The 14,660-nt window shown below is 48.5% G+C and overlaps 5 protein-coding genes across 5 annotated transcripts; 1 reads left to right on the forward strand and 4 right to left on the reverse strand.

Moving 5' to 3' along the window:
• Positions 1-361: 361 nt before the first annotated feature.
• TRV_01459 (uncharacterized protein) lies at positions 362-1,030 on the reverse strand (the record flags this gene model as incomplete). Its single annotated transcript, XM_003024346.1, has 2 exons — positions 362-605; positions 666-1,030. The coding sequence occupies 2 exons, from the start codon at positions 1,028-1,030 to the stop codon at positions 362-364; spliced, it is 609 nt and encodes a 202-aa protein (XP_003024392.1).
• A 427-nt stretch (positions 1,031-1,457) lies between these two features.
• Positions 1,458-2,822, reverse strand: TRV_01460 (uncharacterized protein; the record flags this gene model as incomplete). The annotated part of the gene is made up of 1 exon (XM_003024347.1): positions 1,458-2,822. The coding sequence occupies one exon, from the start codon at positions 2,820-2,822 to the stop codon at positions 1,458-1,460; it is 1,365 nt and encodes a 454-aa protein (XP_003024393.1).
• Positions 2,823-3,638: 816 nt separating this feature from the next.
• Positions 3,639-5,763, reverse strand: TRV_01461 (uncharacterized protein; the record flags this gene model as incomplete). Its single annotated transcript, XM_003024348.1, has 2 exons — positions 3,639-5,017; positions 5,106-5,763. 2 exons carry the CDS (start codon positions 5,761-5,763, stop codon positions 3,639-3,641), a joined length of 2,037 nt encoding a protein of 678 aa, XP_003024394.1.
• Positions 5,764-6,628: 865 nt separating this feature from the next.
• TRV_01462 (uncharacterized protein) lies at positions 6,629-10,212 on the reverse strand (the record flags this gene model as incomplete). The annotated part of the gene is made up of 7 exons (XM_003024349.1): positions 6,629-7,394; positions 7,465-8,351; positions 8,421-8,529; positions 8,613-9,177; positions 9,228-9,575; positions 9,684-10,002; positions 10,057-10,212. The coding sequence occupies 7 exons, from the start codon at positions 10,210-10,212 to the stop codon at positions 6,629-6,631; spliced, it is 3,150 nt and encodes a 1,049-aa protein (XP_003024395.1).
• A 2,427-nt stretch (positions 10,213-12,639) lies between these two features.
• Positions 12,640-14,171, forward strand: TRV_01463 (uncharacterized protein; the record flags this gene model as incomplete). The annotated part of the gene is made up of 4 exons (XM_003024350.1): positions 12,640-12,703; positions 12,840-13,352; positions 13,482-13,620; positions 13,718-14,171. The coding sequence occupies 4 exons, from the start codon at positions 12,640-12,642 to the stop codon at positions 14,169-14,171; spliced, it is 1,170 nt and encodes a 389-aa protein (XP_003024396.1).
• Between the last annotated feature and the right edge of the window lie 489 nt (positions 14,172-14,660).

Consider the following 14,660-nt stretch of genomic DNA (forward strand, 5'->3'; position numbering starts at 1 on the left):
GATCTAAGATCTCTAGATAGATTTTGATGATGATGTGCAGGAAGTTAGAAACTCTCTTGTGGTTCTTGTGGCCAAAATTAAGATAGTGTAGAAGGGAGTGGGCCAAAGGAGACAGAATATCAACCAAACATGCCCGAGGGGCACATAATTATAGCCGTTGACAAACATACACGCACTTTTGTGCGAGGAAACATGTGGAAAAAGACATTCATTCAGAATCAGCCGTTACGCCGTTATGCCCACCAAATGATAGAGCGTCAAAAGAGAAACAGTACACAGGCAAAGAGAAAAAAAATCTATGCCGAACCTCCTCAAGTCATGAAACACAGAGACAAAGACGAAAATCAGTGCAGAGTTGCTATTATAGACCCTGTCGTAGCTGTTCTGCAAGCCGTCTTTTCCCAAACTCCCAGGCGTTCAACAGTCCCTGCTCAGACAGATCAATGTTCTTCATGTTTGGTGCATCCTGAGCAGGAGCCTTGCTGACACGGGAGGCAACCTGGACAGGGTCCGTCTCTAGGATAATGCCGTCATCAATAATCTCGTCAATTGCAAGGGAGACAAGGTCGTAGTTCTCGATAATGGTGCGCTTATCCGTTGAGCCCCTATATACGTCAGTTAGCTATCTTCACACCTCTTTTGTGTAATGGCGAGCCAATGCATACCCTAGCAGTATACTGAGCGAGTCTCTGAGAGTAACAAAGACATTATAGAGCATGACTTCGTTCTCTTCTGCGCTGCCCACGACGTAAAGCATGACATCGCCCTCGAACTTGAAAACGACAACACGGTTGTCGTACAGTATTATATCGCTCGACTGCTTGTTCGTCTTCTCCATCAGGCCCTTTTCGAACGACTTCTGGTCTTTAACGGCTGGGTAGGGGTTTGCACCGGGGTAGTCTGTCGAGTCCGCTGCCGCGCCAGCTGGGGGGTGCGGCGCAGAGTAGTACTTTGCGAATATCCGCGAGCAGTCGTCGGTGGCCATGATCAGGACCGCATTGACGGAAAACAATGAGAGCGGAGCGAGCATCTTGACTCGGTGTCTGCAATCTTTCCTTTGTCTTCGGCTTCTTTTCTTCTGGTCTTCTTGTCTTGTCAACGGCTTGTCTGGTTGTTCGTTGCTTGTTCGTCTTCGACTTGTTGGCTTCAAGGTGTATCACGTGATATCAACTTTGCCCCAGTTGAGCTACAGGGAGAAAAATAACACGAAGACGATGACGACGAGAAGGACGGACGAGTTGATAGTGGAATACGTGCTTGTTGTATAATTCTTATTACTATACCTGCTATAGTAAAATAATACCTATATGTATAGCTGGATACACCACGGCTGCAACGGTTATGTCTACTATGCCGTTATCACAGCTTCTACATTTCGTGTCACACTGCAATGGATGGACTAGCTACCAGGTTGGCTATAGCAGAAGCCTGATTCCATCAATATGAAAAGGGTTTTGTCAATGTCCCCGGCCTGCTAGTTCCAGGCATCTGTTACATGCCCTTGAGCTATCCAAGACTGCACTCAAGACAGCCTTTGCGGCCTCTTCTTCATCCCCCCTGAATCCGCCGGCATATCTCCTCAGCCTGTCTGGATGCCATCTCAGCTTCTCCTGCACCATCTGCGCTTTCAGTGCGTTCAACTTAGCCCGTGAAGCTCCCCGGATCCGGATATCAAACACTATACCCTCCCGTGGCTCTTCAGGGGCAAGTGTCTCTCTCCTGATACTATCTGCATGCACATAGGTTGGATACAGACCAAAGGCCTGCACGAAGAAACAAAAGGCATTCCACTTCCTGAGCTGAAAAATATCCTCGCTGATTTCCTTCGGTAATCGGCGGTGTTTCATGAGTCCGCGGCTTGGTTGGGAATTTCTGGATAGAGGACTAGACTTGAGGCTGCTAGTCGGCCATGGTATGGTCGAGTGTTGACCATTTGATGTGTCCTTTGTGTCAAACACTGCTTTCCACGCAGTGTTATACTCCTCGATAGCCACCCTGGATGAGCTTGGAGTTGGGTTGTCCGGGCTAGGCTGCCTTGTCTGGCCTGTATGTACTCTTCCACTGAAGTTGTGAGTCCGGGGTCCTTGCTCCCACTTATTCTCCCAGTGAACATGCATCTCCTTCGCAAGGTATTCCATCATCTCCGCAACAGCACCGCGTAGGCGCTCAAACTCGAGTTTCTCACATCTCATCATCCCTTTCAACTCCTTAACCTCTTCTTTCAGTCTCTTCACGGTTTCATGTAGAGATTGATCCGCATCATCTTCCTTCTCCCCGGCACTCTCGCCCACATTCTCAAACAATCCCCCTAGACCTGACTCCTGGTGGCCCCCCATAACCGTCTCAGTACCTTCCATCTCCTCTGTACTTGACACTTCGTCTTCTGCGTCTACTTCATCCACGTACTCCTCACTGTCCTCGTCAACAGACATATGCTCGCTGGCACTCGTCTCCCCCCAGCCCGGTACATGTCCATTCATATAACGGGGAGTACTGTTAAACTGCGGAGCGAGAGGTTGCTGGAAGCTCAACGGCACAGTCCTTCTACCCCCTTCATTCAAGTCAACAAAGACAAAGGGTTCTGTGGTATAACTCCGTCTCCAAGATGGTGTATCGAGCGGAGGGGGCGGAGGGGGGCCTGGGTCGAGTACATGGCAGATATCAACAAGTGTTGGAGTGTTGGTTGGCTGTATCCAGCTGGTAGCGATCGGCCGTCTCCCTCCGTGGTGATGCCGTCGTTTATAAAACGAAGATGGGTGTCTTGCTGAAATATAATCCTCCAAACCTGGTAGTCCATCCCACATCGTTTGCCTCGCTTCCATTTTAAATAGTATCTTCTTTCGTTCAGGGGTTGTCTGTATCAAAGTGTGTTCAATATGGCCTGCGAAAGAGCGATGCGATGAATGTTTGAACCGGCATACGTTTTATGAGCAGCTCTCGAAAGGACAGATTTACGGCTACATGCCAATTTACTACAATGCAGCCTTATTGTTTGCTCAAGTCACACTCAAGTACGACTTGTGTAATGTCAAACAACGCCCGACCCGACTCAGCGGCTTCGAAAGGCGCCGTCTATTGTGGCACCGCATCAATACATGTTTTATCCATCATACATGTATCTACAAGGAACGGATGCTTCTGCCGGGCAAAGAAGACGAGAACTGCCGTTTCATTTTCCACACATTGTCTTGGGAATGTGCGCAGTAGGTGTAGGTAATATGCAAAACTGATATACCAAGAAAGTAACGTGCCATACGAATGGAAGCATGAAAGGCAATGCGGTGCGATGAGATGCAAGACCAGCAACCAACGAGAAGGAGGATGGGGGGGGAATGGGCATGTCATGGGTATAGATATAGGTAGATCGAATTGCGCAGCCGAGCTTGCATTGCAGTCCTGAGTCAAAGGCATTAGACAAGATAATATTTTTGTGAAATTGGCATCAGGGGGGAGGGAATAGGACAAATGAAAGACGACAAAGAGAAAAAAGGGCTAAACAAGGAAAGTAACATAGTAAATGACATAAAATCGGGGGATATCTAATACACTATTTCGAAATAGATCTTTATCTCAGGTCAAGACGAGGTAAGGCATAAATCAATAGTGACTGCGTGGATAGATGGATGGACAGAAAGGGATCAAGATGACGGCCGCGAGTTGCTGGAATCAGACATCGTGAAGCTGCCGCGGTTGAACCATCCTGCCCAACTGCCTCTATTTGCCTTCTTGCGGGCAGCTTCATCAGTCAGGGGATCGGCATCCATCTCCTGGTTCTCCTGCACCAGGCGTAGTGGACGCAACTTGTTCTGCTGCATCACTGCCCCAGTATAGTTGTTCATTCCAGGGCCGGAGCGAGGAGGACTGGCTGATGCAGCGCCGCCTTCCATGGACCCAACGTCCCCGCTTCTATCGCTGGTCAAGCTTGCAGCACCGCTGAAACGACGGTCAGCACTGCGCGTGGAGATGGAGGTGCCTGTACCCCCTGGTGCAGTGGCGACAGATGAGCGCTTGGATGCCGCGCCGGGAGCGAAGAACGGGCCGTTATTTGACAGGGTTGGGCTGATACCAGGGCTGATCGGGCCAGTGGATGGGGAGCGTCCGCTTGGAGGGCCGCGATACATCTGGCTGATTACGCTTGCCGTTCCAGCTGCAGCGCCGGAATTGTCCAGCTGGTCTGATCTTGTTCGACGGTGCTGGACCGTGCGAGAGCGTCCAAGTGGGATTCTAGGAGCAGTGTCGGGGTTTTCATGAGCGGATGGGGTGGGAGGTTCTCGGGGGGATGACTGAGGAGGGGAGTGAGTAGATGTAGATTGTGTGAGTTGGCTAGGTGGTCTCTGCCTGTTGTTAGAACGGGCAGGTTGGCCGGAAACAACAGATTTGGCACGCTGAAGGAATGATTGCTGTTGCCCTGGTTCTTCGTTTTTCTCGGCAGGAGGCGGCGGAGGAAGTTCCTTGTCCTTGTTTCCGCCCTTGGGCCCTGTGTTATCAGAGTCACTCTTGTCGAGGATATGTTCGAAGCCTTCGTGCTGTAAAAGTCTGCCAATGATTCGTTCAATGTAAAGACTCAGAGCCTTGTTCTGGTCCTTGTAGCTCTTCAGCTCGCTCTCCAGCTTGCGTTTCTCGTTATCCTCACCTCCCTCGCCAACGGAATCCAGCTCGTCGGCCAGAGAAGAGCCACCGGTCCCATTTGCGTTAGCAGGAGGGTGGGCGTCGTGCATAAAGTCTCCCTTAGTGAAATCCCCATTCAGCGTCCGCTCGCTGAGCAGAAGCTGATAGCTTTCGTTGTCTTCCATTAGACGGGCGTTGGCCATGCGGGCTTCGAGGAGTTCTCGTTCTAGTTCCTGCTGACGGCCTCCTCCCAGGTTCTCCATTTCAACGATTTTGATCTGTGCTTCAGCCAGCTCGAGCCGTAGGGATTCGATGAGCTTGTCTTTTTGCAGTATCAGTTTCGAGTTGTTTCTGGATGGACTGCGTTGAAGCTGAGATGAAGATGGAGCAAATTGTCCGTTTTCTATGTCTGGAGATGAGCGGTTACGGAAACTCGCTGCGTTTCTGTCAGTCATGTAAAGGGTAAAAAAGGGGAGCCAATGTAAATGGATACTAACGAGAGCGAGATAGGTTGCGTTCGCCGTCAACTCCCATTCGAAGGTCCTTTTGGGCAATCGTCTCCTTTAACCGCTGGATGGAAGCCTCGAGCTCTTCCTCCCTCTTTGCCTGGTTCTCTTTATCTGCCATCATCGACTCACGCTCGGTCTCATGCTTTTGCTCCAAATCCCGGATTTGTCTGTGAAGCTCCTTGATTTCGTCACGCAGCGGGTTTATCTGGCCGTCTTTCTCATGTGCCTGTTCCTCGAGCCTGGTCTGCTCGCTGACTGCTTCGTCGAGCCTCATCTGCAGCACGCCGAGCTGTTTTCGATACTGGTCCGCGACAGTCTCCGCCTTCTGGACTTGCTCCTTGAGATCTTCGATCAGGGCCGTGTTGGCTGCCCGGGCTTCCTCGTCCTCGTTATTATGGGGGTAGTTCCGTGGTACGCTGCTCATGCTTAAGTTGGATCGGCCCAACCCAGCCCTCCTTGCGGCTGCGGCACGGGCTGAGACTGGACCTGGTGACCCTTTGGTCGAGGGGGAGCGGCCAACGCCATTCGTCGTCGCGCCAGGAGACTGCGAGGAGACTCTTCGCGGTCCGCCTGGGCTCGTCTGAGCATCAGTCGAGGGCGTCCTGCGGCCAGTTGGCGTAGGGGACGATGGTTTCTTGCTCGCCATGATGTTCTTGAGTTGTACCCAGTAACACGAAGCACGTCGAGATAGGTCACGTAGCGGGCCAACTCAGGCCGGTTCGAGTCTGGAGGAGCCCTGTAGCTGATTTTTAGCAGTCGAGACGAGACGGACAGAGAGTCTGCCGTGTCTGAGGCTGTGATTCTCGTGTTTATTTCTGCAGTTGCTGTATATTTTATATGTAACTATGCGGGTGCCCGTCTAGGAGGCGGCGGCTGCGCCGTGCTGCTGGATGGTGACTGGAAAGCTATGCCGCCATCTCGACTCGCTGGCTGCTCATTGCGTGGCTCGCACGTCTCTTTGTCTGTCTGCTGGTCCGCCCGTCTGTCTGTCGTCTCTGCCAGCGTGAATTTCAACGCTGCCGCTGGTCTTTTTATCCACCTCCTGGCTGCGTCTTCGTAATTAAACCCTTTGAAAATCCGAAGATTAAGCGTTTGGCCGCACCAATCAGAGACGGCACAGAGAATCACTGACTAAGCGAGGAGATGAAAAGGAGACGCCGTTGAAGCGGCTGAACTTGGCTATTTTTATATTCAAAAAAATATTCAAAGATGAAGGCAAGGACGAGGACTGAGAGGCAGACGATACTGCTGGTGCATTGGGCAGAGAAGAGAGGGCGGTGTGAAGGTGTTATGGTGAAGATGGCCCCCATAGAGGCAGTTGGCTACAAAGGTGGACTATGGCTACGACTGATAGTTATTGATGGCATAGAAATAACTAACTAATTGGATCACTATAACTACCAGTTATCAAAGCAGAAGGGATAGCCCCTCAAAGTATCATTCCTTATCGACAACCTCTCATGGTTTCCAGCCTGTCCTCCAGAAGCGTAGGGGAAACATCCTAGGTTGCATTAGGCCATAGGCCGTGGAATGCTGAAAGTCGATGATTCGTCAGATTCAGGAGTTCCAGGCGTTCCAGGAGTGCCAGAAACATTAGCAGTATTAGTGCTATCTGCAGAGGTTTCAGCGGCGGTGAACTGAGTCACTGCAGTGGCAGAGAGCTGAGCGATCCTGGGGGCGTCAGGCTGAGGATTCTCCTCAGCAGTTGCAATTGTAAGGACCTTTTCGAGCTCCTTCAAATCATTCAATGGATTGTATGGGAGGGTCTGTTTGTCTAAGGGATCATTGTTGAGAGATTCCACATCCACATGGCAATCTTGGTCTAGTGTCATCTTACCCCGGGCAATGGGGGTGTCAAGGTTGGCGAGCAGGCCCGGCCCGAAGGCAATGGGCGCATTCGGGTCCCTGAAGACCTTGACCTCAAACTCCTTGCCTGGGCGGAAGAAGAAGTGTGCGTCTTTCTTTATAACCTCGTTTTTGTCCGGACAAGGTTGCATGGTAACCTCGCGATAGTCACATAGCGTCAAGACCAGTCCTTGACAGATATTGTCGTGGACCACCTTGGCCAGCTCGGTATCAAGTTTCACGTTGCTGGCAGAGAGACATATGTTTGGCGCCTTGAGAAGAACGTGTGAGATGTGGTGCTGTTCTTTTGTTCCGTATAGGTAGAATGGCATATTGTGCTGCGGGTAGGAATGGTCCCGGTTGGCCGAGTTGAGCGGCCGACTCTTTATAATGCGAGTAGCCTTGATAGTGCAGTCAATACTCTTCATTATCCTAGTGACAGCGATGATTTAGCCAGAGTTCCTGATAGCAAGCTAAAACTGTTAGCTAAGAATAAACTTACTTGTCTTTCTGTCTTACCCCAAGGATGCCCTTGAGGGTTGGGTTTTTGCCATTTTTCACCTCCTCAACAAAGCCTTCCAGATCAAACGGGTCCTCGGATTGGAATGCTATCTCTCCGGACTGATTTTTCTTCAATTCCACATATTCCTTCATTTCATTACCGTCCAGTTTGGCCGCAAGAATAATCTGTTGACGCCGGGTAGCTTGGTGGAAGCTGGTATGATAGTCCAGGAAGATCTCATCGGTGCCTCTCATCAGGAAAACACCTTGGTATTTGCCTCGCTTGTTACGCTCCCAGACATTCTTGACTTCCTCCTCGATCACTTTCTCGAACACCTCCATCAAAGAGCAAATGAACTTTTTATGAGTGGGGAAAGGACTCATCACCACATTGCGAAGTACAAATAGGTCCTCAGCCGCTGGAGCTAGATGTAGCCGCTTCATGAAGTTCTGAGCACACTCTCCGTAAAGCTCCTCGGAGAACTGAGTTGAAGTCAGGTAAAGTGGAATCTCTCTTGGGTTTCCGGCAGAGCTGGTAATGGAAAGGCGGTGCACAATTCTCTTCATAAAGTAGTTGGCTTCTTCAAGATCATCGTTCAGAGTGCCATCCTCGCGGTACCAATTCAGAGCGAAAGCATTGATATTCAGGTCAGACCCTAGCTCACGAAGATACTTCATGTCGTCCTTGCTCTTCATGAGTTCCTCGTTGGTTTTCTCAAGTATATTTTCTTGGATGTGCTTCCTTCGCGCATTTACTTCTGGAGATAAGGAGCCATAGCCAGCATGTTCCATAGGGAGTCTGTTGAAGGGGATGCATATGTAATGCTTCTTCTTTTTGACTGGATCAGTCTCTTCTTCATAATGCATAGCTGCATAATGGGCAGACAACTAGCAAAAATTATCAGCGTCCGTCAAAAGCCCATAAACTAAGGCCAAGCCATTTATTCTTTGACTTACCCGTGCGCTCGTAAAAGCTGCTTCTCCTAGTAGTCTGCCGTAGCCGTTGCGGTCAAGGCCGATAGTTGTATTTGAGAACCAAGTAGCCATGGCGGCTGCTCCGGGTTTACTATGGGCCAAGAGATGTGAGCAACCAATTCTTATCTAGGACGAAAGCATGAGCCGTAGAATATGCGAAATAGAAACACTTACCTGCCCTCTACACCATAAACCCCAATGTTTTCCGAAGAGCCCTGGGATAGATACGGACTAGTCCATGTCACTAAGAACCTCATGCGCCCATCACGGTAGACTAAGCTGCCAGCTGGATAAGGGATGTATCCTGCTTTGTGAGGATCCACGGTAATAGAGTCTGCATCCTTGAGTGCAATCATATTCGTCAGAGTGCTTTCCTTCAGTGGAAGCGACGGAACAATCTCTATGACTTCCTTTCCGCCAGCCCCACTGCCACTCCCTGGCATCTGTGGAGCCTTGGCATCTTTAGGGATCATAGTACTGAAGTACCCTCCCCATGCAGCATCAGCATGGACTAGGAATGACAGTCCCCTCCGCTGGAAGTCCGCTCTCATATCAAGAATGGCTCTCAGCGGATCCGCAGCGCCTTCTTCAGTAGAGCCCATGATGGCTACTACTGCAAACACTGCTTGCTGTTCCCTTAGACAGCGATTGAGTTCTATCTCAAGGTCCTCAAGAGAAATATGGCCATCCAAGTCAAGCTTGATTCCGTGCATGTTCCCTGACCCAAGTCCAGCGATGGCTAGAACATGTTAGCTGTAGGCGAAAAGCAATTGAATCAAGTTAACTTACCGCCTCCTTTTGGCCATGAATAGTGTCTAGTTTTGGCGTGGAAGTACTTCATGGGCTTGTTAATACCAAAGTAGGCTTCAAGGCGGTCTTTACCGACAGTTTGAATGCTAAAGGGATTCAAAGCTCCCTCGAGATACTTAGATGTAATGCCAAATTGTTCATGTAGGCGATCAGCCAGGCCCAAGATTGTGTGAGAGCTCAGGTTGAGAAGCTCCCACGGAGTAAGGTCTTTGAACAGTTTCTCATTACCAACACAAGGGGTAACCTTGAACTTATCAGCAATGAACCAAAGCGATCCTTCTTTCATTGCCCAGGACAAGGTGAGCGGGTAAAACTTCAAGTTGCGAGCTATTAAACGGGTTAGATATGTCTTATACGCAGTGAGATTCAAATCACATACCAACCCAAATGGATTCTAAGTTCGCCACGGTGCCATCGCAAGTAATGTGTCCCCACGAAAGGGGGAGGCTCTTTTTTTTTCATCAATGTTATATCCAAACATTTCAGCCAGTTGCTTCCCAACTTCTAGCTCGATCAAGGTGGTCAACGGACTTGCTTCCACAGCGACATTGTTCGGGTTGTAGATCATAGTCATGAAGTATCCCAGAAGCCCAGGAGTTGTCAAGTCGGTACACATGTGGCCCTCATATCTTGGGGACCAGAATGGGACCGACCGTTTCCCCAAAATTTGAGAAGCTTTTTGGACAGCTTTGTTGAAGTTCAAGACAATTTGCTGGTACTGCTCCGACTTTGTGACATCTTCTGTAATGAATACCTAGTATCGTGATCATTTAGCTAGGCAAAATAAAGTATGCATGATTGCTGGTACCTCATCATTCTCAAAATATTGGTGCCTAGAATCCCGCAACTCATCTAGGATTGTTTTAATATTGATCCTAAAGCTGTCCAGATTCTCTGCCTTGGGCCCAATGAAATAGGAGCTAATGACATCGTGAGGATTGAGTTTAGTGGGAGGTGCGGACATGTTGGATCCAGGATAGCAAGATCAGTCTTGGGTAGAGGGTTGTATATTGAATTACTGTGTACAACACATATGTCGTAGAGGGAGACTCGATATTTATCCTTTTCATTGTGAACTCCTAATAATTGAGAAACAGTCCCCGCAATCTGGGTGGAACTTGATACCGCCCCAGATAGGTCGATTGTCATGAGGGGTATTTGTTGGCTTCCTCACCCGTCTTTGCGTCTGTATATGCATGGAATGCATGGTAGTTCAGCTCTCTTGGTGGATAAAGCGGGCCGTTCCTCTAGTGTCTAGTGGCGCCAGAAAGAAGGCAAAGCCCATCAACATAAGAGACGATCTTTCCATCCAGTAGGACTAACTGGGTAGCTTCCATGCGAGCAACATCCTTCACATGAAGTAAACCTTGTCCACGCTCAATATATGGGGGCAATGGCGTAAGGAAGGGTTCAATCAGTGGATATACTGTAGTATGCGGGGTATCCTATAGGCATATACAGAGTACTATCTCGATGTGATACGCCATAGGCTCGCTTGACTCAACCAGGCGGTTAGGGTATAATTAAAGCTTTCTTCTGTTTGTTGAATTGTCCGGAAGAGGGGTATCGGAGCTATTGGTATCAATCTAATAATACTGGTGATATTCGGCATTGTAGGTGACCTATGTGTACAAGATGACATGTTTGATGGTATTCAATGATCATCCTTCCGTAAAGTACCGCAGATATGTTGGCAGGCATCGCCTGATTTCCCACCTGGTCCTGTAAGGAAAAATGGAGACTCACAAGCATATTCTAGCAGGATATTGGTAGATCGGACTCCATGTACCGAGAGGGGTCCAGAGGAGATGAAGATGTAGAGGGCATAGATGGTTTGCAGCAGTGGGAGGCACCATTCAAATTTGGTAATGCGTGCATAATGCAAACCACGTCATCGCCAGGCGGGGAAAGGCCGATTCAAAATGATCGTTCTCATTTTCGTATCATTATGTACGAACAATTCTCTTCATTGCTATCGGCAAGTTGGGTTCTTTAATATAGAAGCTGTGTTGACGCAGAAGTCGAGTGGAGAACGGGAGTGGCGAAAGTTCGGCATGCATGGTCCAGGGTGCGCAGGGGATAGAATCTCCACTTCTGGCTTGGATGTTATTTTGATTTGGGCCATGAGTTTCAAACAGGTCAGATTGCCCCAATGTGTCCCGAACCAAGCAGTCATAGCCACCACTTCAGATTAGCCAAATCCCCTCCGGAGCATTGAGTCATCCAAGCAAAGCATATATTGGGAACAAATAAAAAAACTTCGCAAAATCTGTATTGTATTGGCAAAATATGCTTGCCTTTCCTCTATAACAAACCCAGTTCCCCAATAACACTTGCTTTAGAAGGATTCGAACTCACTAGGCCATCACACGCCAATCACTCATTTTCAGGGTGACAATTTGACAGAAGTCAGTAGTACCTGAAGAAGTTCCCCATAAATTATCTATATCCGTGGGTATCTTATCGATATATTCACTGGAGCTAGGTAAATAAAGGAGCGGTGAAGTAACTCTGGGTAATACGAGTAGACGAGTTAACAACGGTCCAATTGATCGACCTCCAGTTATGAATAACTCAGGAGTATAAGTGGGAGAAATGGAGTAAACCAAGGGTAAGAACGCTTTGAATCATATATGGATGAGCATCGCCTAAGAGGGGGCTAAAAAAGACCTTGAACCCTCCAAATGAAATCTCCGAAATGATCGTATAAACACGGAGGAAGAGGCATGGCGTTAAAGGGTGATCAATATCAACACCATCGAAAAGATATAAATATTATAGCCAAAATGTATTATAAGTGCATGTTTCTTTGTGTCGCTCTATATCTTATGTGATTCAAATTCTGGGAAATATTTAAACACGAGGGTAGAATCACCTACCAACTCCGCGTCAGCATTGGCCTGGGCTCGCGAATGCGGAAGGATATTCCCTATTTCAAGATGCACAACGCTAGCTCTACCAGCTTGATCCTTTCCGAATAGCCGATTTCGGTCATTGTAATCAGCGTTTCGTCGATATATTGCCTATAAAGCAAGTGGGGAATAACCGCAGAGCATTGTTCCCGCAGTCTCGGACTATTATTAGAGCCAGATTGGTGCCGAATAAAGTCTATAGGCTAGGCATGGTATGGGGTAGACGCCTGACAAAAAAAATTGTCATAAAGGAGTTCAGCAAACTTGGTTAATAGCCAGTCTGATTCTGGGTCTGGAGAGGTCTCAAAATGTCTAACTTCGTACAAGTGAAAAAATAGATAAGATATCAATCCATTGTGATGCCTGGTGTTTAAACTCAAAGTGTGTAAGACCAGGAGTTGCCAGGTATATTGGGACCAGCCTCCGTTCCCTCGGCTTCCTCAGCGTTTTGCCTTCCCGGACGCTCTTCCTGGAGGTAAATGCTCGAGAGAGGTAACGCTGATCATGCTATCCAGCGGCGACTGGCGGTGGTGACCAGCCATGGTAGGAAGTATACAGCCCAGCTGTGTCAATTGCTAGACATGTTAGTTAACTATTGACGGTATCAAACTGGCAGACCCGTATAGACCTGGCTGTTAGATTGCAGTAATCGCTGTTACGAAGAAGAGGAATTCAATAGAAAGAGTAATTAAAGAAGAAGAAGATGATGATGATAATCATGATGATGAAGAATCAGGTAGAAGTAGACAGCGAAGAGTGACGTTGGAAGTTGGAGGTTGGATAATGCCTGTTTGGGCGACGAAGTTAGGGTTTAGGGCTTGCTTGGAAATCAACCCGCTTATTAATTATTTCGGTGTGTGTGTTCGACTCTCGCCCCGAAACGGAAAAGAGAAACTTCTTTCTCTTCGCTTCTCTGCTGCGTCGAGAATATTAAAACCACCACCGGAACCTCTTCCAGTCTTGTCGTTCGCAGGAAGTGCTCGTTATACACGCTCCGAACCGATAAGATGGCGCGCCGTCCAGCAAGATGTTATCGCTACTGCAAGAACAAGGTGGGTTGAACCTTTCGAAATGCTCCCGTTATCATGCGCCCCCGCGGATTGCACTTGGAAGAAAGAGAAGGATATTAGGATATCTCGTGGATATGCGCCTGAATTCGCTGTTACAAGGGATACAGAATGGTGGAAATCGGGTTTATTTGAGATGCAACCGTGACAGCGTTTTTTGGACGGGATACCATACACGTTGAGAGGAAGGATGTGAGGCTAACTTGGACATATCTAGCCATACCCCAAGTCCCGTTTCAACCGTGGTGTCCCAGACCCTAAGATCCGAATCTTCGATCTTGGACGTAAGAAGGCCAACGTGGATGACTTCCCTCTCTGCGTCCACATGGTCTCCAACGAATATGAACAGCTGAGTGCCGAAGCCCTCGAAGCCGCCCGTATCTGCGCCAACAAGTAAGCCACCAAACCACAACCACCCCGATGACCAGCTACTATTTTACTGGCAACGATGAGACAGAAGAAAAGTACTAATATGACGGGAAACAATCAGGTACCTTGTCAAGATTGCCGGAAAGGAAGGTTTCCACCTGCGTGTCCGTGCCCATCCATTCCACGTCGTCCGTATCAACAAGATGTTGTCGTGCGCTGGTGCCGATAGATTGCAGACCGGTATGCGTGGTGCCTTCGGTAAACCCAACGGCTCCGTCGCCCGTGTCAACATCGGCCAGATTCTCCTTTCCGTCCGCACCCGTGATGCTCACCGTGCCACCGCCGTCGAGGCCCTCCGCCGTTCCATGTACAAGTTCCCTGGTCGCCAAAAGATCATCGTCTCCAAGAACTGGGGCTTCACCCCTCTTCGACGAGAGGAGTACGTCCGTCTCCGACAGGAGGGTCGTGTCAAGATCGATGGTGCTTACGTCCAGTTCTTGAGAAACAAGGGCCCAGTCGAGACCAACATGCGAAGATTCCCAGATGCTTATGAGAATGTTTCCCAGGAGGCATAGAGCATGAGTTTTCAAAAGCGGGTTTGGGTTTGAGGTTTCGATTTGTTTGCTTGTTTTGATTGAGGCAATACACAACAGTTATCTCAGAAAGGAATAAATGAATCAAATAATGACAAAAAAATGAGCATAATACTCCCTTTTCTTGCTCATATTAAGTGCCAATGGTTGCTATGTAAGATGGATACATTTCGACCAGTCGGGATATACACTGATATTGTTGGCATATGTCTACTAGATGGGCCGTTCCTAGTTGATCACAGGGATATTCTTAGCTCTCGATCATATGGTATTCATCAATATTTGAGAACTGTGTACGGTCAGCTAATATAGCATTATCTATCCAGTAATATATTGGATACAGACAAGGTATGCAATTACATGAGTGGAAAAGTCACATCATGGTACCATATGCTGCAGAACTCCTTCTGTCTTGTTAGTAACATTATGGCAAAGGATGATTTAGAGGAATAATGTGGTAATGGTATGAGT

The sequence above is a fragment of the Trichophyton verrucosum genome (assembly GCF_000151505.1).
Source record: "Trichophyton verrucosum HKI 0517 chromosome Unknown contig00117_1.f1.exp, whole genome shotgun sequence".
Taxonomy (NCBI): Eukaryota; Fungi; Ascomycota; class Eurotiomycetes; order Onygenales; family Arthrodermataceae; genus Trichophyton; species Trichophyton verrucosum.